Source organism: Ictalurus furcatus, chromosome 29, assembly GCF_023375685.1.
Source record: "Ictalurus furcatus strain D&B chromosome 29, Billie_1.0, whole genome shotgun sequence".
In the NCBI taxonomy this organism is placed as follows: domain Eukaryota; kingdom Metazoa; phylum Chordata; class Actinopteri; order Siluriformes; family Ictaluridae; genus Ictalurus; species Ictalurus furcatus.
This window is the reverse complement of record NC_071283.1, coordinates 2,429,237-2,453,553: the sequence shown is the minus strand read 5'-3', so window position 1 is coordinate 2,453,553 and position 24,317 is coordinate 2,429,237. Positions and strand designations below refer to the sequence as shown.

At 44.3% G+C, this 24,317-nt stretch overlaps 1 protein-coding gene across 1 annotated transcript; it reads right to left on the bottom strand.

Moving 5' to 3' along the window:
• Nucleotides 1-7,390: 7,390 nt before the first annotated feature.
• On the bottom strand, nt 7,391-20,278 carry chrnb3a (cholinergic receptor nicotinic beta 3 subunit a). Its single transcript, XM_053618772.1, has 8 exons — nt 20,209-20,278; nt 17,582-17,586; nt 16,120-16,188; nt 12,963-13,160; nt 10,467-10,511; nt 10,229-10,338; nt 8,277-9,162; nt 7,391-7,755 (listed from the first exon to the last, which is right to left on the bottom strand). The coding sequence occupies exons 1-8, from the start codon at nt 20,276-20,278 to the stop codon at nt 7,621-7,623; spliced, it is 1,518 nt and encodes a 505-aa protein (XP_053474747.1). The 3' UTR covers nt 7,391-7,620.
• Between the last annotated feature and the right edge of the window lie 4,039 nt (nt 20,279-24,317).

Below are 24,317 nucleotides of genomic sequence, written 5' to 3'. Positions count from 1 at the left end.
CGCGCGCGCGCGCTCGCTCTCTCTCTCTCTCTCTCCCAAATATCTCTCTTTCCTCCACCCACACGCGCGCGCATGCACGCGTGCTCACGTGCATGCCCATGCACCGCCCATTCGTCCTTAATGAACAAATTTTCACAAATAAAAATAAGCACCCATGAAGGGAATTCCAACACATTTGCGCTTGTACTCAGTATAAATTAAGGGGAAAATCATCCATCCATCTTCTATACAGCTTATCCTAAAGGGTCACGGGGAACCTGGAGCCTATCCCAGGGAACATGGGGCACAAGGTGGGGTACATACTGGACAGGGTGCCAATCATTCACAGGGCACAATCACACAATCACACACACAGGGCCGCGGTGGGAATCGAACCCAACCCTGGTAGTGGGAGGCGAACGTACTAACCACTAAGCCACCATGTGCATGGTTTGGGTCCACATGTCCCCAAACTATGACGTTTTGATGCCGCAGACAAAACTCATACGTTGTAAAAGAATTCTTTGGTCGTGAGCTCAAATCGGCGATCTTAGAACGCGTACCGTAACATGCTCATCTTACCTCGGGATTATTAAAGGAAAACTCAACCCCAAAACAATCATTTGCGGTGCGCTTAGCGATCCGGATGCTAATGTGCTGGTTGGTCCTGACAGACTAAAGCGACTCAAAAGGGCCGCTGCATCACTCTCTTTAGGTAGGCGTTAAAGAGCAAGGGTGAAATCCCATTGCACTACTATCAGTAGGTAATCAAACAGCATTGTGGGTAATTCACTGGTATGGGGGTTGCTCAAGATGGATTTTTCCATGAAGACAGCCGACTTCTATACAGTCGCAATCAAAATGATTCAACTCACATCGCAAATCTGGTTCATCATCAAAATGTACAGACTTTCAGCTTCTTGCGAAAAAAAGCAATTGAAATAGTCCGACACGACGAACGCTTCCCCCCAAGTGTTCGTGGTGTCGAACTATCTCAGATGCTTCTGTTGGATTTCTTCGTCGCGAGCGGCACATTTTGACGATAAACCTGCAATGTTTGCAACGGGGGTTGAATCCTTTTATTTGCGACTGTATGTATTGGAAAAGCCGTTCTAAACCTTTCACTCTGACCAAAATTTACAGTAGATGTCCCATTGATGTCAGCAAGGACATCCACGGTAAGTCAGCACTCGTGTACGCCAACAGAGATCAACACAATACAACGCACGAGCACGGCTATGTGACACCAACGTGGCCTAGTTAGCCTCTCTGACGCATTCGCGATTCTTTACTGAGCGCTGTTAAATAACAACGGGCAACACACACTCTCCCTGCTGTCTGTCTCTCCATGCTGTCTGTCTCTCCCTGCTGTCTGTCTGCTGACCCAATTGTCTTATCATAAACCCAGAGATAGAGAGAAACCCTCAGAGGCTGTACAGTAGGTGTCACTGTAATCCGAGTCGGTTCCTGGGATTCCCTCCATTCATTCACAGAACAGAATGCACTCTTCTCTCTCTCTCTCTCTCTCTCTCGCTTCTTCCTTTTTTGTGTGTTTCATTAGTAAGGACTCTGTCATGTCCAATCTTTCCGGAGTGAAGACAAACACAGAGTGAAAAGACAACTGAATGGTTACCTCAATACCAAGTCACTGTACTGTGACAAGAAAGAAGAGGCAGAATGACAGAGAGAGAGAGAGAGAGAGAGAGAGAGAGAGAGAGAGAGATTTTCACACCTGAAATGCTGACCTTTAAGTGAGATCAGACAGATCAGTTACATTCATTCCCTCACCTTGCCAGGGTTGTGCTGGATTCACAGTCCATCCCGGGAACACAGGGCGTAAGGAGGGAATACACCCTGGATGGGTGCACCATGCACACACACACACACACACACACACACACACATTCACACACTCATTCACACCAATTTGGGCAATTTCAATCCATCTCTACTAGCATGTTTTTGGGAGACCTGGAAAACCCTTGGACATGGGGAGAAGCCGCGAAACTCAACACAGACGGTAATACGAGCTCGGGATCAAGCCCCGGTTACTTACACTTTACATTTGTTTATTCATTTGTTTGAGAATATGTTTTCATTTAACGTGAGAGCAGGATTGAATCTGAGCCTAGAAGTGCTCAGGTTTCACAGGTTAAGCAAGCATCTTGATTAATAGCCCAACTTCCTGTCCTTGTTTAGAAAAAAAAGGTAAATAAATAGAACTCAATCGTTGAGCCGCCACTCGCTCACCTCTTTCATTTAGGTATAGCAATTGACTATTACATGAAAAAGAGAAAAAGTTTCCACCTGATATCTAACAGATCTCCCTAGGAGGCTCCTCAAACAAGATACCGCAGACAGACGGAGTACGATGACAGCTAGCCTGTGTGTTTGTGTATGTTTGTGTGTGGTTGGGTGGGTTACATACTAATGCAAGTTGGCATCATGTCCACTCTCATTACCCGAGTGCGCTCCTCACTGCAGGTGAATCTGAGCCAGCCCTCTCACTGCTGCCATTTAGTCGTCTTAACTGACAAGAAGTGACACCAGCGAAAGTCTGATCAAAAACTTCGGTGGCTAACAAACAGCTTTACTTGATCAACAACCCAAACTTTTTAGCCATGGCTTGGTAAAAACGTAGACTGTAACGTATCGCTCCAGCTTCTGAGCAAAAGGAAGTGCCATATTTGTTTCATAATGACACATTTCTTATTGCCACGTTTATATATTTATTATAAATCAGTGTGAGCTAGCTAGCAAGCTAGTCGACATATTTATAAAGTGAGCGTGGATTCCTCTACCAGAGCAAAAAATCAACAGAAAATTTGGACATATTTTGTACAAAATTTTACATTATTTACATTTTACATATATTTAAATTGACATATTTGGTCACTCGGTATTGATCTCTTGTTTGTTGAACTGTTGTGTAAAAGTAATTGTTACACTTGTGTCGCTGTACTGTTTTATAATCTTTTTATTATCAGCCCTAGATTAATGCAGATCACACGCCGTACAGGTAACGTGTAAATCGTTCCTATAGTAACTATACTGTATTAGACACGCAAAGAAGTGTATCATCGTTGCGCCATCGTTGTATCATTTGAATGATCTTTATTTCTTTTCGTAAGCAATGATATTTCATATGTTTATGTACATGGTTGTTATCCTCTTCGTCGAAGAGAGCAGTGCGCGATTATCCTTTACGTTGAGTCGCTGAAGGCTTTTCTGCAACGAGCTCCTGTAACGCTCTCACATACGTCACGTGGCGCTGCAGCTCCTGCACCTCCTGCAATGGAACCCTCTTTATCTGGTCCTTGTGGAACTCGAGCTGCTGCTCTAGAGTCAGAGTGGTGGGGTATGAAGGTAGGAGCTGAGGGCAGTATGTTTTGATGTAGTATGAAGCTGAAGTGAGCGGAGGAGCAGAGTAACGGGCGGCGATGCGGTTAATGATGGCGACCCACGATGCCTGCTCTACTTCACTCTCGGCCTGGAAGTAGAAGAGTCTGGCGTCTGCGGTCCTGAGGCTCAGCGCATGAGGCCTCTTTTTGTGATATACGGGGTAGGCCAAGGCATGATGCAGTCTAATGGCATGCTTGTCTGTGTCTTGTTGTAGATGCAGGACCATGCCTTTTAGAACTGCAGTAAATGGTTTCCATGCTCTCTGGCCTATGTTGGTTCGTCTCCCATTCTCGTCCATAACTCTTTTGCAGATGAGATTTCCTTTTTTGTAGACAGTAGTGGTAGGGTTCTTTTCAGTCCCAAATGATGAGTTAGAGCCGGAATCCTTCGGTTTCGTAGCCTGACATCTACTTCTCACCGTGAACGCTGTTAGTGGCTGCATTTTGATCAATTCATAGATTTCCCTCATGAGTGGAAGATCTATCTGAAAGTCAGTCGCACTATCCAGGTTTGCTATAAATTCTTCACGAGTCATTTTCCTCCCTTTGTGACCGCCGTTAAGATCAGCATTCAGTATGATCATGCTCCAGCACAGGTAGTCTAATGCAGGCTGGAACCTGTTCGACTGTTCAGTACAGGTAAGGAACTGACGAGTAAAGTGCTTTACAAGTAGATGCTGAAGCTCAGGTTCATCTTCTGGCCAAAACACTCTGAGGAACCGTCGGAAATCCTTGTCCAGACAAGTCGAAGGCCAAAAGTGTGAGACGTACGCTTTCACTGTTGCGTCGGCGAATTCCAGATCCTCACTCATCAGCCGGATATTCTCCGGACATCTGAATTCCTTCTGGTAGAAGAGGTGCCTCCCAAGGACTTCTGCTGCCTCCTGTTTTTTTCGTTTCTGAAATAGGTTCGCTTCCTGCATTTGATCTTCATCTTCCGTTGCTCCGGTCACAACTTCTCCCTTTTCCGTCGCTCCAGATGCAACTTCTCCATCTTCCGTCGCTCCAGATGCAACTTCTCCATCTTCCGTTGCTCCAGATGCAACTTCTCCATCTTCCGTTGCTCCAGATGCAACTTCTCCATCTTCCGTTGCTCCAGATGCAACTTCTCCATCTTCCGTCGTTCCAGATGCAACTTCTCCATCTTCCGTCGTTCCAGATGCAACTTCTCCATCTTCTGTTGCTCCAGATGCAACTTCTTCCTGTTCCGTCGCTCCAGATGCAACTTCTTCCTGTTCCGTCGCTCCAGATGCAACTTCTCCATCTTCTGTCGTTCCAGATGCAACTTCTCCATCTTCCGTTGCTCCAGAGGAAACTTCTCCATCTTCCGTCGCTCCAGATGCAACTTCTTCCTGTTCTGTCGCTCCATGGGAAACTTCTTCCTGTTCCGTCGCTCCATGGGAAACTTCCTGTTCCGTCGCTCCAGATGCAACTTCTTCCTGTTCCGTCGCTCCAGAGGAAACTTCTTCCTGTTCCCCAGTGTCTGGAGTTGTCACCCAGTTTTTAATCACTGATGGCAGAAAGTAATAAAGCGTATCCATCGTCTGTTGTTCTCTAACAAGAGCGCATGAAGTAAGAAGCTCGTTCCGTCTGCAGCCGCCTTCATATAAACAGCCCCTTCGCGTCATCACACGTCACAGCCCCGGCGCTGTTCCAATTCGAACCATTCTCTGACGTCCTAGCGGGTCGCGAGCAGCGGTGACGCTCCCGAACGTTGCCCGTGGCAACGAGTCACGTGGTCACGGTGTCAGCGCGGACTGTTGCTCTGGGCAACGAGCTGAAAATAAGACCGGCATCATATCGGTGTATCCGTTATTTAATCTAAATGGTTTTCTTTTCACTTCGAATGAGTTTCTGGCACATTATAGGATTCCTGTAACACCAGGGGACTATGCAAAAAGTCTATATGCTGTTTAGAAAAGAATTAACATTCAAAAATGGTCCCCGGCTACTTTAATAAGTTCTCATGTGGGTAATATTTGTTTTTCCCTTATAACAGATCCATCATAAGAGCGTTATTTCAGAGAAACTCCGTGTCTTTGCCTCATATTTACTCATATTGGAATCGTGACAGACAGTATTGTTTGGGAAAAGCTTTGTCTTCTATCTAATCAATATTTAATTCCAAACGAAGTCAAAGAGCTGTCATTTAAAATGATAGATAGGATTTATGTGTCATCAAACGGAACATTATATTCACTCAATACGATTCTCTATGAAGCAAAAAGCAGTTCAAACTTTCCTCATTAGATTGTGGTGTACTCGAGGTCATACTGCCCCCTCCTGTTCATCTAGATGTAGTGCAACTGCCATCCAAGCAGAGAATCCCACCATGGCATCCTGTCTTTCATGACCGAGTCCCACTCAGATGGCTCCGTGGTAGCAGGAAGATGGTGTGATGTGAGAAATGTCGGTAGGGATTGATTTGGGATCCAGCTTTTCTGTTGACTCAATAACTCGAGCAATAAATCACGCCAGTAATGACTTCAGCTGAAATGCAGAGATTTGGAAGATAAATATCTCGTGCGGTGTCCGAGCCATCATCTCGTCCACGTTTCCGTTGATAATCGGAACGTTTTGTAAAATCTTCCGCAAATCAAAAACGTGTTTTTGTCTCTTAACGGTGTCTTATCTTTACGAATGGGGGAAGATGTTGTGCATTACATTTCAGACAAAAGCAACAAGACAAAGCACAAGAGACAGATGCATATTGTCACGTGACGTATATGTGGATGGATAATCTTCCTGATTTATCTATTAAAGCTTTTATACATTGTTTTCAAATCTCTCTTTCAGTATAACTTGATGCTTAAAGAAAGTAAAGGATTGCCTCAGTGAAGTACAACAGATAATAAATAAACCCACACCACCGGCTTCACCGGTTCAACTCCCAGAAGAAGGGTCTCTTGAGAGTTAATGGGAAAGTTAAGGGTTCTTACGTGAAGAGGTTTTTACTCATGTACCTAGAACCTTCAGTGGTTCTCCTGCGGGACAAACCGGACAACCCACTCAAAGCACAGCCAGCTAATCCGCTACGTCAGAGGTTTCTTTAATGTCATTCAACATATAAAAAGACTTGTAAGCATTCAGTTACATTAACAATAGACGTTAACACTCAGACATGTACACGCTTTAACGCAGACGACGTCAGTATAATCTGACCGACACAAAGTGTACTGACGGACGGTACCGAGCCGAAAGGAACTGGCTTTCGTGTTGTCATATTAAAGACTATGATTAATACATCTTCTGTAGCTTCTCAGTGAGGTTTGTATCATATGTACTGAACACAGTGTACAGGAAAATGGTTGAATAAACATCGAGGAGTGCGGATATCATTTCTTATCATAACTCCACCCAATGGAATTAAAAGGAGTAGGATACATTGTGGTGCGTGATGAAGAAGAGACTGTAAAGGTTCGGGGAATTATTTTGTGCTTGGGTGAGGTAATGGGAGTTTTTGGAAACGTACTGTACGTTTATGAAAGATTGCAATGTGATTGCACCGTGTCGTTCTTTAATAAATAGAAACAGTAATCGATGTGATGTAAGAGCGATTAAACACTTCAGGAGGTGCCCGGTATGGGAAAATAATCAACAACGGGGTGGCGTGAAGCGGAAGTCTGTGACAGCACGTCTCGAAGTGTCCTGGGGTCCTGGAGATTTTATTTAGAAGTGTTACGAAGCACCGACGTTGGAGACTCCTTCCATAAACGACAAGTGAGCATGAAATCGACAGTCGTTCTTGATTTGTTATAATCCGCGGTTTACGAGCCTGCCCGTGTGAATGAGAACGAGCGGTTACTATGGAAACGATGACGCATCAGAACGTGCGCGTCAGTATAAACGCGATTTGCTGAGCCGCTGTTATGAAAAAAAAATTTTTTAAAAAATTAATCAACACTTTCTGACCAATCAGATTCGAGGATTTGAGATTGTATTGATGCGTGCCATGATGATGTAAACATTTGGGTTCTACACTACATGGGTGGTTGTTTTGAGGAGCGGTTTGAATGTTTTTGGGTAGAATATCTGCAAGGTGCGTTTATGTGAGAGCGGATATTCTTGCAGGTCTGAGTAACCCTTTGAGGTCTAATCTAAAAGGTTTAGAATGATGTAGTCGGTATGTATTGAAGCAGTGGTTGTATCAGGTTGGTATTGGTTAAGGAAAGCTGTCTTTTTTTTTTTTTGGCCCCGTGGGTTTTAAGGACGAGTTTGTAATGCGGTTTGCGGGGCGTTTTTAAGGAGCGCTGCTGAGGTACATGTTCAGAGCCGGAGTGAAGATGAGGATGGTGCCAAGTACGGACACGGTGAGGAAGACCCACAGGAAGATCCGGTCCAACACTTGAGCCACGAACTTCCAGTCCTGAACCACCTGAAAACACACGGTGACTGGTTTTAATCAAACCAAGCAAATACTGACAGTTATATTTAATAATAATTCATATATAATATCACATTATATGATATTTTTAAATCTCACAGGTACCAGTTCTCTGGAAATCCCTCCTTCTAACAATCAGACAATCTTACAAACTGTCCTTGTTTAAATCCCGTCTCAAAACCCACCGGTTTCCCCAAACTTCCAGTGTTTCTTCAACTCGGCTCATTCTGGTTGTATGTTTATTGTTTTCTGTTTTTTTTTTATTCTCTTATGCTCATGCTGTCTGAGTTGAACTTTTTTTGAAGCGTCTTTGGGTCATTTAAAATGTCAAATGTTTCTTAATGCTTGGATTTGAACTAGTGACCTTTCGATGAGTAGTCTTGCTCACGAACCAAGATGGGAAACCAGTCCAGAACAGAGGTATAGGTATATAAATGAATATATTTGGGTTTTGGTTATAATCAGCTCCATTTGCATCAAGGGAAACATTTCAATAAACAATTAACCCATACCTCTCTGATGAAGTGCTCCTTCCTAATGTGTCTGGATATGTAGCGCACTGAGCTGGTGGCTTTCTCCAGCATGGCCACCCAGGACTCGTCCTCCTTTCCTCCCGCACTCTTCTTCACCCCTTTCTTCATCCCACGCTTCTGCTCCGGACTCCGGTGTGGCTCCATGTCCGCATAGAGGTAGCGATCAGTGTGGCCACGCATGCACAGCATTCTGGGTAAGCTCTGCAGGAAGAGTCTCCTGACCCACGGCGCCATGGGGTGGTAGGTGGCTGAGGAGCGGTGGTGCACGTTGATGACGAAGACCGTGACGATGATGGAGAAGGTGACGAAGATCATGATGAAGAGCAGGTACTCGCCGATCAGCGGGATGACCTTGGACGAGGACGGGATGATCTCCTCGATGACAAGGAGGAAGACGGTGAGCGAGACGAGCACAGACGTGGACAGCGAAAGCTTCTCGCCTTCGTCCGACGGGAGATAGAAAACCAGCACGGTGAGGAAGGAGAGGCCGAGGCACGGGATGATCAGGAAGAGCGTGTAGAACAAAGGCAGGCGCTTCAGGATGAAGGAGTAGTTGACGAACGGATACGAGTAGATTCCATCACGACGGCTCCCTCGCCGCCCGCTGGCGTCCAGGATCTCCCACTCGCCGTTGTCGAAAAAGTCCTTGCGGTCCACATGGGGGTCGATCAGGGTCAGATCCACCATGGCGCCATCGTACGTCCATGAACCGAACTTCATCGAACAGTTCTGGCGGTCGAAAGGGAAGTAAGTGACGTCCATGGTGCAGGAAGACTTGTAGCTGGCTGGAGGAGTCCATGTCACTGTACCGTCGTACTTGACGATCGCTTTTGTCATCAGTGAGCCCTCGAAACGCCCATCAGCACTGAGAGTGAGAGAGAGAGAGAGAGAGAGAGAGAGAGGTAGGAGTGAATGTCTGAATAACTACAAACCCTCTTTTTTAAACCGGGATCTCTTTTTAAAGGATTTGTGCTACACACTGCTGGATCTCTTTTTTGTCCGATTGTTCTTTCCTTTCAGTTGCTGGTGTTTACCAGGGAGTCGTACTCACCTACACACTAGATCCAGCCAATCAGAACCCACAGATGCTATTAAATGGGAGGGACTTGCCTTTTGAATGCCAATCAGTTTTTGGTGTTCGGTCCCTTTGGTTGGTTCTCTTTGGTCATGTTTGCATTTTCCTCTTTGTGTATAATACAGGAACTTAAATGCACAATTCTGATTGGTCAGATTGTGTTGATTACTTTTCCATAACAGTGACTCAGACTGTAGTTTCCGTAGTAACTACAGTAATTGTGGCGACAGACCGGCGGCTGCCACCCAGCAGACGAAGGGAGAGTATAAGAGGACGATCCTCTGCTAGCAAAGAGAGGCAGGACTCTCCAAGACGCGCTGACAAATGTGTGTCGTGTTTTTTTGCAGAGAAGCTCGAACGCGCCCGAAGGCTCCGCCCCCTGGAGGACCGAAACCGACTCCGGGCTCTCGGAAAACCTCCAGCGCGGCACTTACCGCCCACGGACGACCCCGGCACACGAGCACTTTCCCCCTAGGGACCACTCCTGCACGCACACACTATCACAATCAGTAAATAAACTCACTTCGTCTGACACTTAAACGTCCTCGTGTCTGTCTGTGCTCCGCCCACCGCTGGCTAAACTCGCTATACAACTAACACAGGGACTTGTATGCTGGATATAGTACTTGACTATATGGTGTTGTATAAGTAGATCTTTATTAAATACAAGTAAAAAAGTTTTAAAGTTAACTAAAAGGCTCTTAGGTTTCTACTTCAACTAATATGGATATTAATAATGATTGACGTGAGATGAAATTATATTGGTATAAAATCGGAAAATAGACCTTCTTCAATGGGGCGCGCGTCGATTCGTAGTGAACAGAAAGAGTGTACGGAGATGTATAAAGGGTCTTACTTTTCATAGAGGACGATGTCAGGCAGCCAGATGTTCTCCGAAGGCACTCGGATGGACGTGATTCCCCCATAATTCTCTGGGTTCCAGCTCAGCTTATAGTCTGTCCACTCCTACAAAACATCGACACAGAGCGAGAAGCGTCCGTTCACACGACGTCTTTAGAACCTGGAAGACTTATAACCGAATAAAAGTATATTTACAAAAATGCACGAACAGTTAGAAGAAGCAGCGACTTTACCTGCCACAACCAGACATTAGTAGTCATGAGCTGGTTCTTTTCATCCTAGAGAGAGAGGCAGAGACGGAGAACATGAGCGTGTGAGCGTTACGATACAAATGTAAGCTTCAGATTGAATTCATTCCCAATGTTGGCACACGGACATCAGAATTCACTGATCAAAACCTCTGATCCGGAGAATAGTTTTTAAAGTGATGTCTTTGGACAGGCGTGGATATATAAAATGCTATTTTACTCCAATTTGCCTCAGGAATGGACCTCTTTTCTTTTTATCAGTCAGGTAGAGATGTGTTAGTGAAATTAGACTGGAGAGAAAATCGAGTTTATCGATCCTACGGCCTTTGGGAAAGATGGGGTGAAGACTAAGAGATCACACTCAGTGCTCGTTACCATGCTCTCACCACCAGCAGGAGCCAAAGAGTTATAAAGCAATGTTTAGAGCCATTTGTATGTTATATTATGGTAAATAACCAGCAATGTATATGTATAAAATTGCATCAAAATGCAAAAAAAAAAGAAAGATCTAATTATTTAACAATACAAACATTGATTTTGAGTGAATTTGAGTGTAGAAATAGATGACTAGTTTTAACATAAGAATGCAGACTGACTTTAAAAACATGGAGTACTTGCGTAATAGTTTGTCAGTTTGCCAGACGAAACAGACTTTTGGAATGGGCAGCTTGCACATCTGGAAAGGCACCTTCAACATATGCTTCCATTCAGATCCCATCCTATCTTTACGCCTGAGAGACTCCGCCTCTGTACGATACTCTTTTTATACCCAATCATCTCATTGACCTGCTGCCAATTAACCTAATTACTTGCAAAATCTTCCTCCAGCTGTTTCTTTTAAGTAACACTTACTTTTCCAGCCTTTTGTTGCCACCGTCCCAAATTTTTTGAGACGTGTTGCGGCCATGGAATTCAAAATGACCTTATTTTTTCCTTAAACTGGTTCGTTTCCTCAGCTTTCCATGTTCTATTGTGAATAACATTTATGAGATTTGCAAATCATTTCATTCTGTTTTTATTTACATTTATTTAACACAGCGTCCCAACTTTTTTGGAATTGGGGTGTAGTTTGGGTCACCATCTTACAGTCAGACATTCGGCTAAACATTCTTTTAGCCAATGCAATACTGTTTGTGGAGCTGGATTTAAGGTTGTTGGCACGTCCCGAAGTGTTTTATTCCTCTTATACCGCAGCAGTTTGCCGATTTGTAATTATTTAAGAACCTTTGATCCATTTATAGTTACATTTAATGTTGTGGAACGTCCAGCGAAACAAGTTACCAAGAACCCGCAAAGCGCAAAGGCTACATGGAGCATTCATCCCACGAGTCCCTGTGTAAGTTACTATAGAAACGATTAACGCTGTCAGAGCTGTGAAACCTAATCAACACCGTCTGAACCAATCAGAATGAAGAATTTAACAGCGCTGTGGTATTACGATCATCAGCAGATATACAAACCGAACTGGACCCGAGGACGTCGGCTCCATTAGAGCAGCAACGAGATCTCCAGATCCCCGCTCGCCATTGATTCGGCCTTGTGTTAGCGCATTAACATAATTCACTTTCCTCGCAACACGCTTCCTCAGTGAGCCGAGCTGAAAGGTTTTCCATCCTGTTTCAAACTGTTGAGTGCTTTATACTGTGTGTGTGTGTGTGTGTGTGTTTGGATGAATCTTAAATCATACACACAGATGCAAATTGGTGCTCCTGAGTCCCAGACCATAAACCGAACTGTCTATTCCACGGATTTAATGTGTTTGTGTGTGTGTGTGTGTGTGTGCTGATAAAACACTGCATGTTGAAATGGTAAAAATAGGAGCGAAAGTGTGTGTGTGTGTGTGTGTTCATGGTTATGATATTAAATGTCATAGTGTGTGTGTGTGTTACTACAGCCAATGCCATCCATCTTTGCCCTTGTTAGCATCAGTATTTCACACTTATTGCACTTCAGTACACCTCCCAAATCTGTTACACGCTTCATTTCGCTCCTTTTTTTGTTCCTAGTAGAGACCTAATCTTGGGGGGAAAAACGCGTGAGCAATCTTACGTAACGTACCTTTAAACGTTGCAACCACGGCCTCGGCATCTATGTTTTGAGATGCCCTTTTTCTCTTGACTGGCTGCTACACCGGTGCACATGCACAGGATCATGGGATACGTCGGAGAACAAAGCATCGATAAAATGCCTGATGTAAACAATATGGTTTAATGATTTTCGCTCGTTTTCATCCACTCCCGCCTGAACTAACAAAACCTCTGAACAACAAACAGAGAGCTGAACGTGTGAATGTATCTGCTTTTTAGATTGTGTGTGTTGGGTGAAACACTGATTGTGCACTCGTGTGTAAGCAGTGTATGTACACATCTGGAACACTTGTCAATATTTTCCACAGTGTTTATTTGTGTGTGTGGGGGTGAGAGAGAGAGAGAGAGAGAGAGAGAGAGAGAGGGAGAGAGTGTGTGTTTGAGAAACTCTCACCACGTCCACCAGCTGGGAGATCTTGAGGCCGAAGCGGACGGTGATGGAGTCGTTGGCGTGCAGGACGGGTCTCACCCACTTCTGATAACCATGAAATAGTTTCCTTAATAACATGTCTTCCAGTTCAGCTAAAGACAACTCATCTGAGTCTGGAGCCAGAGAGAGAGAGAGAGAGAGAGAGAGAGAGAGAGAGAGAGAGAGAGAGATGTTTTACAGAGAGTTAGAGAAAAAGGGATAGGGGAGTCAGAGTAAAGAAGAGAAGCAGAGCGAGAAAGAGAGAGAGACAACATAGGAGACATGATTCATTTTAGGAAAAGAGGAATAAAGAGACAGAGAGAGAGAGATGTAGAAAGAAAGAAATACAAAGAAACTAAGAGAAAATAGGAGACATGGAAAGAGAAGCCATTTTTTGAGAGAGAGAGAGAGAGAGAGAGAGAGAGAGAGAGAGAGAGATGAAGCTTGTAAGAGACAAGATAAAGACAGAAAAAAAAAACATTTAAAGAGCTAAAAAGTGAAGTCATGAGACAAAGAGAGTGAAAGAAAGAAGAAGCCACAGATGGTGATGGAAAGAATAAACATATACAGCGATAAAAACATGGAGAAAGTGCGAAGAAAGACAGAAGAGATACAGTAAAATAGACAGAAATACGAAGACAGAGGGGTCACAGAGAAAGAGAGAGAGAGAGAGAGATAGAGAGAGAGAGAAATAGAAATGGCAGGAGACAGAGAAAAAAAGCACGACAGATGGTGAAAGGAAGAATAAGCATACACAGATCAACAGACAGAAAGCATGAGCGAAAGAGAACAAGAATAATAAAAAAAATAAAGACAGGGTGGAGAAGAAAGAGACAGATAGAGAGAAACGCGAAATGAGAGACAGTCACAGATATCCGTGCAAAGAGACATGTACTGTTAGAGTTTTATACTTTAGAGACAGACAGAGAGAGAAAGAGAGAGAGAGAGAGAGAGAGAGAGAGAGTCATAGAGAGACATAAAGAAGGAAATGAAGATACAGAGACCCCAAGAAACGAGAGAAAGAATGGCAGAACGACTGAGACGAAGACACAGAGCGAGAGAGATAACGCAAAAGGAAAACGGTGAACGGGAAAGAACCAGATGGTGATAGGAAGAATAAACAGACAGAGTAAATGTGTGAGAAATACAAATATAAATAACAAGAAAGACAAAGCAAGCAAAGAGACCAAAGAAAGATAAGAGTGAAAGAGACCAGAAGATGGGGACAGACAGAAAACTAGAGACAGTCACAGGAATAGAGAGAGGTACACAGACTTTTATATAGAGAAAGAAAAAAAAGAGAGAGACACACACACAGGCAGAGAAAGTGATATTTTTTATATATACCATGAGGCAGAAAGAGAGAAACAGTGAAAGATAGTCATAGACAGTGAAAGAGAGAGAGACAGAAAGATAGACAGCCAACGCAAGCCATCTAGCTATTTGCATTAGAAGTGAAGATTCTAAACTTTTTCTTTTTTTTTTAATGCCTGAGAAATCCCGTCAGGTTAGTGCATGTTAGCTATAGTTTGCTCAAATTAGCAGTAAACTCATGTTAGCTAGCTGGCTAATGTTCACAGAAAAAAAAAATATGAATAGCTATTTATATATATCCTGTAGGAAATCCTGTCAGGTTAGCTCATGTTAGCTGTAAACTAGTGCTAGCTAGCTGGCTAATGGTCTCAGATAAGATTAGGAATATTTATGAATATTTCCTGTCAGAAATCCTGTCAGGTTAGCTCATGTTAACTATAGTAGCCTCATATTAGCAGTAAGCTCGTGTTAGCTAGCTGGCTAATGCTCTCAGAAAAGATTAGGATAGTTATATTTCGTGTCAGGTTGGCTCATGTTAACTATAGTAGCCCCATATTAGCAGTAAACTCGTGTTAGCTAGCTGGCTAATGTTCTCAGAAAAGATTAGGTATATTTATGAATATTTCCTGTCAGAAATCCTGTCAGGTTAGCTCATGTTAGCTGTAAACTAGTGTTAGCTAGCTGGCTAATGGTCTCAGATAAGATTAGGAATATTTATGAATATTTCCTGTCAGAAATCCTGTCAGGTTAGCTTATGCGAACTATAGTAGCCTCATATTAGCAGTAAGCTCGTGTTAGCTAGCTGGCTAATGTTCTCAGAAAAGATTAGGTATATTTATGAATATAACCTGTCAGGTTAGCTCATGTTAACTATAGTAGCCTCATGTTAGCAGTAGGCTCGTGTTAGCTAGCTGGCTAATGCTCTCAGAAAAGAGTATGGATCTTTATCCTGTCAAATTACCTTGCGTAAGTTAGCAGAAAATAATATTAACGTTTATAAAAGTTACTTAAATCTTAAAGTTTTTGTTAGCTTCTTTTTTCATGCTTAAATCACACCCATATATGGATTAAAAGACACAACCACATTCCCATTTATGGTTGTAAAGGCACGCACATTCACATCTGTGTTTATTGTCTTATAATAACTCAAAGACACACTGACATTTCCTTATATGGACAGAAACAAAAAATCTTGAAGTGTTGCTCTCAGGTTCAGCAACCACATGTTTTTACCCCTATAGGCACAAGTTACATTTAGCTTCAGGTTCACGTGCATTATTCTCTCAAACATAAATAAATATCTGATTGGGCGAAGATTTTAAGGAAGCAAGCGTCTGATTGGTTGGCTCCCAGGAGGATGAGCTGAGCGCAAAGTAATGGCGTGACAGCTGGTCCAGTCTCCTTCGAGCTCTCAGGCCAAATCAGTGACCTCTGTGACATGATCGCCTCAGACAGGAGCTCCCGGCATCACACACACGCACACACACACTCATATGACATCACACACTGCAGATCACATGCCGAAGCTCCTGCAAATCCTCACAACGAATTAAGGAAATGAACCAGATGGTTTTTTTTTTTAAATAAAAGCATAAGCACAGAGCACTGGAGCTCATTAAGCAGATGGCCTGAGCCTGTTTTAAAAGAATTACAATAAAGGCATCGAGCCAAGTAACAACTACAAATCACAGAAATTCGACTGTTTTGCCCTCGTCTACCCTCGTCTACCTTTAAGTACAGTAACTGTTCCACTGAACCAGATCTAATAAGAATTTGCTGAATTCAAACAAGCACAGAGGCCACGCCTCCTTCACTGGGACTGACAAACCGCGGCCACACCCTTTATCTTGGGGCTGAGAGGCATAGAGGCCACACCCCCTTTACTGGGACTAGCAAACTGAGTCCACACCCCTTATCTTGGGGTTAAGAAGCATAGAGGCCACACTCCCTTTACTGGAACTGGCAAACTGAGGCCACACCCCTTATCTTGAAACTGAGATGTATAGAGTCAAACCTCCTTCACTTGGACAAAGTGAGGCCACACCCCTTCTCTTGGAACTGAGGGACATAGAGGCCACGCCTATTTCACTAGAACTGACAAACTGAGGCCACACCCCTTATTTTAGGGCTAAGAAGCATAGAGGCCACACCTCCTTCACTGGGACTGAAAACTGACACCACACATCTTATTCTGGGAACTGACAGACAAACTGAGGCCACACCCCTGGCTTTATGACACTTATAATACAAATGCGAAATTCGAGTCTTGGCTTTTAAATGTAGCAACTGCAAATCGTGAACAATTTTACATTTTTAAAGAATGACACATTGTACTTTTTATCAATTTATAGTTACATAGTATAATGTTGTGGAATGACCTTTAGTTCCTGTTCTCACTTACGTTAGCAGCTCCTGTCAGAGCAGCTGTTCTAGAAACTGAATCAACACCTTCTGACCAATCAGAATCCAGAATTCACTGCACAGAAAAAAAAGACAGAGCCAGTGACCCAACGTGACCTTACCCAGAATTTGTAAACATTTACGCCGAACAGGAACGATGCGGTGATGTTATATAAGTTGCTCAGAGCTACTATTAGCCGCTAGCTCTAAGTCACAAATGGAAGCTGCGATACGAGCTGATGCTGCAATACTGCATTAGAGACCGAGGATTAAAGTAATGACCATAAAGTGTTTTTTTCCTGCTTCCTCTCAGTCAACACATCAACATCAACATCAACATCATCATCACCATCATCATCATCGTCATCACCATCATCACCACCATCATCATCACCATCATCATAATCATCATCACCATCACCACCATCTTCATCACCATCATCATAATCGTCATCACCATCATCACCATCATCATCATCACCATCATCATCACCATCATAATCGTCATTACCATCATCACCATCATCACCATCACCATCATCATCGTCATCATCATCATCGTCATCATCTTCATTACCATCATCATAATCGTCATTACCATCATCACCATCATCATCACCATCATCATAATCGTCATTACCATCATCACCATCATCATCACCATCATCTTCATTACCATCATCATAATCGTCATTACCATCATCACCATCATCATAATCGTCATCACCATCATCATCACCATCATCGTCACCATCATCATCATCACCATCATCATTATCATCACCATCACCATAATCATCATCACCATCATCATCATCATCACCTTCATCATCACCATCACCATCGGTTTATGGGAAGTAACTATGGGAATCTTTATAGTTTTGACTTACAGGATCTTTAAACACACATACACGCACAGACACACACCATACTCACACTATGCTGATGAAAAGGGCCAAAGGAGACAGTAAACACACACACACACACACACACACAGACACATACACATACACACACATACACACACACAGCCTAATTCCAACACTGGATAAATATGGGGTCTCATCACAGACTGTCGGCATCCCCGCATAAAAATTTATGTTCTGCACTGTGTGTGTGTGTGTGTGTTTATTATAAAAGGGAAACGGTCAAGGAACTATGTCTGCTTTTATATCTGCATGAATTGATCGAAGGGATCAAAAAGGATGCGTCCTGCTTCACACTCCCCCTAAGAGCTTAGAGAGAGAGAGAGAGAGAGAGAGAGAGAGAGAGAGAGAGAGAGAGATGGAGTGTTTGGCTCTCTGTCAGATTAATCAGCTTTAGCAATCCCTATAGAGCCCCCTCCATCCATTACAGCAGTCTCTCTCTCTCTCTCTCTTTCTCTCTCTCTCTCTCTCGCTCTCTCTGTCCCTGTCCATTTATCCTCCCCTCTTTTTGGCTCCTCCACACCGAGGGAGAGCTGCTGTGAAAATCAGTGACAGCTTTAATAATTTAATAATCAAACTTGGGTTGATTAGTGTGTGTGTATGTGTGTGTGTGTGTATGTGTGTGTGTGTGTATGTGTGTGTGTGTGTGTACGTGTGTGTGTGTGGCTCGAGGTCGGTTCAGTCCACTGCATTGAATCAAATAGCTTTTAAAGGCCAGTGGTGCGACTGCGAGCTGGAAGAGGCTCACGCTTATGGAGCCACGTGATTGGCTTGTCCATGACAGCACGAAATATTCACAGCACTAACACACAGATATTAGGTATAACATCCGGGTGAAGCTTATTTTACCGCCTCGGCGTCACTGCAGGATTGAGAAATAGTCAGGATGATGTCACAGCCGATCCATGGCCGGGAGATCACGGAAGCAAAACTGGCTGTGCTCTCGAGGTGGGAGGGACATAGTCTGTCTCCTCTGTCAATCACAGCATCACTAGCCAATCGTGGGTGTCTGTGAGCTCGTGTATGCAGAAGAGGGCAGATAGCGTTTTCCTCAACGTGTCTTACTCAACCTCACATGCAAACAATAAAAACGCACAGATAGAAACTCATCGGATGAATTTACCGATTAATAAAAAAACACACACACACACACACACACTCAGCACATCAAGGTTTTGTAAAGTCTTTTTGAATTGTGAATGCGTAAATATGATGATGTGATCACAAATATATCCATCTGTCATTTATGCATTATCAACAAAGCTCTAGCTTGTTTCTTTTTTTAATTATCGACTTGTTTACAACTGTAAGATGGCACCACTTTTGTGGTAAATACGATGTCTTCTCTCTCTCTCTCTCTCTCTCTCCAGCTAATCCTGCAGCATGCTATATTTCTTTGCTGACAGACCAAATAAATGGTTTCCATTTTCCAACATATTACCACACACACACACACACAATCACCAGTACACACCCCCTGCACACGAGGCGTCATCAAAATGTCAACGAGAACGAGGACAGTGAGCCGTGGCATCAGCGAGGTCAGGGGATTAGAATAAAACGTGGACTTAGACGAGGTTTTGCTGCTTGGGTTCAGCTTCGCTTTGCCTTCGATGTCTTCATTATCCTTGAAATGAAATGTGCATCGTTGAGGTCATGTGCCCTGAGATGGATCGGCACCCAGTCCAGGGTGTACCCCGCCTTGTGCCCGATGCTCCCTGGGACAGGCTCCAGGTTTCCCCGTGACCCTGAAGGAAGGATAAGCGGTATAGAAGATGGATGGATGGATGTTGTGGTCATGGATCTCTCTGCTGAACAATGACACGTTTTGTGGAATGTCAGGATGCTTACCATCATCTAGTTATGTAAAAGCTGGTCAGGGATGGGATGCCAATCAATCACACACACACACACACACGCACACACACACACATCTCCAGCCAATTTAACGTTAATTCAATTGTTTCGGAGAGAAAACCGGAGAACCCGGAGGACAAAGGGGAAAAGATGTGAAGGTGGTGAAGTGTTTATTTAATTCCTGCACAGGATGTCATCAGTAGTCACTCTCTGCACGCTCACTGTGGAAGATGTATCATTCGTGTACGATACGTACGCTTTTTTAATCATTATTTTTGTAACACACGACGCATTAGATATAAAAACCTGAGGTTTTCTACACTTTTGTGTGTGTGTGTGTGTGTGTGTGTGTGTGTGTGTGAGAGAGAGAGAGTGGCATTACCAACAAACTGTATTTCAGTTGCACTAGGTCCGCCACAACACAAACCACGTGCACGCGCACACCTACAACGTCCACGAGCGCATTGTGAATTTTCACGCATTTGTGGGAAATAAATAAATAAATAAATAAATAAAATCATGTCCATGACTTCCTGTCCAGGACGATATCCACGATGACTAATATGTCATGCGTTACAGTGCGCGTGCTTTACGCACCACCGCGCTCCTTGATTGTGTGCGCGCGCCATCCTCCCCGCAATAATCCGCCCCCCAAACCCAACCACGTGAGTTAAAATAAATAAATAAATAAATCTTTTCTTCTATAACACCAGCCCGTTACACCGGATTCATACCTTCCGAGGCGGCAGCGCCGGTCGCCGCCAGAGCGAGCGCGAGGCACAGCGCTGCGATCGGTAGCTGCATGGTGGCGCCGCGCGCGCAGGAGCTTCCGCCTCGTTCACTCCACCATCCCGCAGCAGGGGGATCGAGAGCACGCGACCGCCGTGATTTCCCGCGTCATTACCGGGAGAAGCCGCGGAGGAGTCGCAGCTGGAGTCGCTGCATGAATGATGAGGACTGGAGAGCGCGCGCTCTCTCTCTCTCTCTCACTCTCTCTCTCTCTCTCTCTCTGCACGTTACCCTCGGCGTGTTTTACCCCCGCGCGCGCCGAGCAAAACGCTGAGCACGCGCAGGAAAGACCAGTGGGGATGCCGAGACTCTCTCTCTCTCTCTCTCTCTCTCTCTCACACACACACACACACACACACACACACACACACTCATCTTCATAGATAAAATAAGACATTGTATGTTTTATTTTGTTTACTTAAAACACATTAATCACCCATACTGATATAATGCTACATTCATAGCAGGGAAAATGGTCTGTGCGCTCTCGGTGGGAGGGGCTTAATCTGTGTCCCCCTGTCAATCACAGAGACATCAGCCAATTGTGGGCATCTGTGAGCTCAGGGATGTGGAAGAGGGCAGATAGACTCGCTTTCCCGAAACCTGAGTGAAATCTTTGGTTTGTCCTTCTTGGAGAACCCTTAAAGGTGTTACGTAGCGCCCGACAACATTCCCTGCCATACAACACACTCAGCTATAATTCCACAGCTACGAACTAGCGGAGGTGGAAGGCTAACACGTGCCGCTCCCGCTGACGCGTAACACACTCCGAGGAAAGCGAGTCTATTCGCCCTCGTCTACATACCTGAGTGCACGGACATCGCGACGTGTGCGCGACAGGGCAAACAAATGGCACGTTCGTGTCAGAACGATCGTATTTACACACGGACGCCACCGCGACGTCGTTATCACTTCACGAGCGGGATTTCCTTCGAGCGCCGCGTTTCCGAGTCGTAAGAAAACGCGGCGGAATCAACAGCTGGAGCGTCGGTAGATTCTGTGAAATCGAACGTTTACTCGTCTCAGAGGCCGATTGCAGTTATCGTCATTCCTTTTTTTTATCCACAATAAAAAACATTTTTAAAAAATGCAAACAATTCAAAACGCACCTGATGGACATTTCTTTGCTCTTCATTGTCTACTAGAAGGTAGTCGTTTAAAAAAAAAAAACAACAAAAAAACCTTGATGAGTTAATTAATTAAGAGAAGGAACACCGCCGTCTCGCTCCGCCCAAAGTGACTTGAACGCACCCGACGTCGTAATTACGACTTCGCAGGAGGACATGAACGCACTGAGAGTATGCCCCGCCCACTTTGACAGCACAGCGAGTTTTCACGGTTATAAACGGGAGCGAGCTGAGAATCGTTATCTATCTGAAGAACCTTATTTCTCTTCATGTCTTCTCTTTCTTCTTGAAATATCTGATAGCTCTATTAGCAATAATTACAACCTGTTGTCTATTAAACGTCGGACAATTTACACAGGAGTCACGTTGAGCGTTGTGCAACGTCAACAAAACGTGTCTATTGCTTACGTTACAGCAGCTATAAACAGTCATAGAAACTCCTCTGCACTGACACTGGAGACTCCTTCCATTAACTGTTAAAATAATATATATGTGGAGGGTCCGACGTACGAGTCACCGTTTACGTCGTTACTATAGAAACGGTAACGGATTAGCACAATTTTCGGCTGCGTTTGTAGAAAACGAATCCGAATGGAGAATTCCACAGCGCTGGGGTATATATATATATTTTTTTTTAAAAACCACTGGAATATATTTTTCATTTTGGCGGCCATCTTGTAAATTTCTAAATTAACCATAGAGAGGGGGGGGGGGGGTTCGGTGAAAAACTGTCGCTTTAGATTGCACCAAATACGTACTTTAATAAATACATTCGTAAAGTGGTAACATGACTATGGCTTAGTTTATCAGCTAGTGCTTCATACTGAAGAAAGAAAAGAAAGAAAGAAAGAAAGAAAGAAAGAAAGAAGAGTCTGATCACAACAGCATAGTCTCACAAATCAAGTATGTTTCTGTGACTGTGTGTGTGTGTGTGTGTGTGTATTGTGTATCCTTCACCTGTATATGTGTGTGTTTCCCTGCTGAGCCACTGGGGAGCTCCACGCTGATGGGCTTTGGACACACACACACACACACACACACACACGTCAATATTGCACCCAGTGTGAAGAAGAGATTTCAGTGTTGATGTGTGAAAAATGAACCTAATGAAGCTCAGACGGCTCATCAAATCGGATGCGAACACAGCACCTGATCTCCCTAACACACGTCCAAACTTACACACACACACACACACACACACACACACACACACGTATGCATAGACAACAATACGAGCATGAAAATGCTCATGAAGTAACGAGGGCCAGAACGAGAACGCGAGAGTGAATGCGCGAGAGAAACGAGATGATAAGACCATGAAGAAAGAAGGACAGAACGAGTGAACTTAGAGGAGAGTGTGAGGGACGGGTTGTGAAATGGTTCGGGAAAGAAAAGAACGAGGGAGAGAAATCCGGCCAGAGAGTACGAGAGAAAGAAGGAGCCGGAGATAAGGAGAAACGCTGAGGCAGCAGTTTAGGACTTTTAGCTGATACTGACAAACAGCTCAGAGTTACACCACTGCAGAAAGGAATGAGTGTGTGTCTGATTGCCCATTAGTGTGTGTGTGCATTGGGGGTAGGTGGAGTGTCTTCCCAGACTATCCACATACCACTAGTTCCTCAACCCCACACACACACACACACTCATGCAGCAGAGCAGTATCCCAGAAATAATTGAACACTCTAGTTCCCATCTATTTATGATCCTTATGATTCATGATCCCAGTAACGAGACGAGACGTTTACGGGAATAAGAGCGTAAACGGGTAGGAGCTTGAATGCCAGGAGGTTCGTCATCGTGGATGAGATAAGCAGCTGCCTGAAAGGAAACTTCATCCAAAATGAAAAACCCTTCCACTCGAACATGACAGCAGCGATCCGCGCTTTCAAATCCGGCGTGTTCGAAACATCCCCACCACCAGCCCCGCGGTCCTGATTCAGAAAGCGTGTGCAAGGGGATAAACTTTTGCCCTCTGACGTATTCATTTAAAAAAAATACAAAAACAACAACACGTCAACTTAATAACGATACTCTATAGGTATTCGAGAATAATCGACGACTCGAAATATTCCTCAGATCATTTGCGTAGACAGATTTCTCACTGAGGAATATGGAAGGTTAAAGGTGTCGATCATCCGTGGCCAGTGGCTTCGTTGGAAATGAGACGCTAATTACAGAAGTCTGGTCGGGACGTACGAGTAAACCCGGGCGGTTAAACGGGTCCTCGCGGCGCGGCGTGGCGTGGCGTGTAAGAGCGGCTCCACCTTAACCTTGGAGTGAGTGGGTGAGTGGGTCGATAACTTGGGAACGAACGGCAAGTGATGCGAGACGACCTGTCGTGAGGAATTATGCTCCATAACCTGGCAGTGTCAGTGTGTGTGTGTGTGTGTGTGTGTGTAATCATGCACGAGTGGGTGTGTGCATAGATGTGGTCTGTTTCTGACTCACATAGGGATGTGTGTGTGTGTGTGTGTGTGTAACAGCAGGTGCTCGCCTGCTGCATGTCTTCTTATAAGGACCCAGGTGGGAAGAAGAAATGATCCTCCAAAGGGTTGTGTGTGTGTGTGTGTGTGTGTGTGTGTACACTTGTAGATTCCTTGCGAATCCTTTGGCATGAGGATATAAGAGCTTGTCCGTAGGAGCTTTGTACCGTATTGTATTTTCTCACACACGTTACTCAAGCTAGAAGCGAAAGACGGGTTTTTAGCGTGATGCGTTTCGTAACGTTTTTTTTTTTTACGTAAGTAGATGTTCGAACACGGCGATTTGCGCATGTCCCCGTCTATCTTTAGCACGAACCGGCGTGGCAGTGAGATGTCCCTGACGGATGTGACACTGGTCCAGGAGCTCATCGGTACACAAGCCATTGGCCCGGCGTCGAGATTTAGAAAGAGGCTTCGCCGTGATGAAGTCCACGCAGAAACGGA

Excerpts from the sequence above, each read along its gene's own strand:
- chrnb3a (XM_053618772.1), bottom strand. The coding sequence starts at position 20,278 with ATGCAGCTACCGATCGCAGCGCTGTGCCTCGCGCTCGCTCTGGCGGCG. Across the intron at positions 10,512-12,962 it reads TCTCCCAGCTGGTGGACGTG|GATGAAAAGAACCAGCTCAT; the intron begins GTGAGAGTTTCT and ends CTCTCTCTCTAG. Across the intron at positions 9,163-10,228 it reads GACATCGTCCTCTATGAAAA|TGCTGATGGGCGTTTCGAGG; the intron begins GTAAGACCCTTT and ends TCTCACTCTCAG.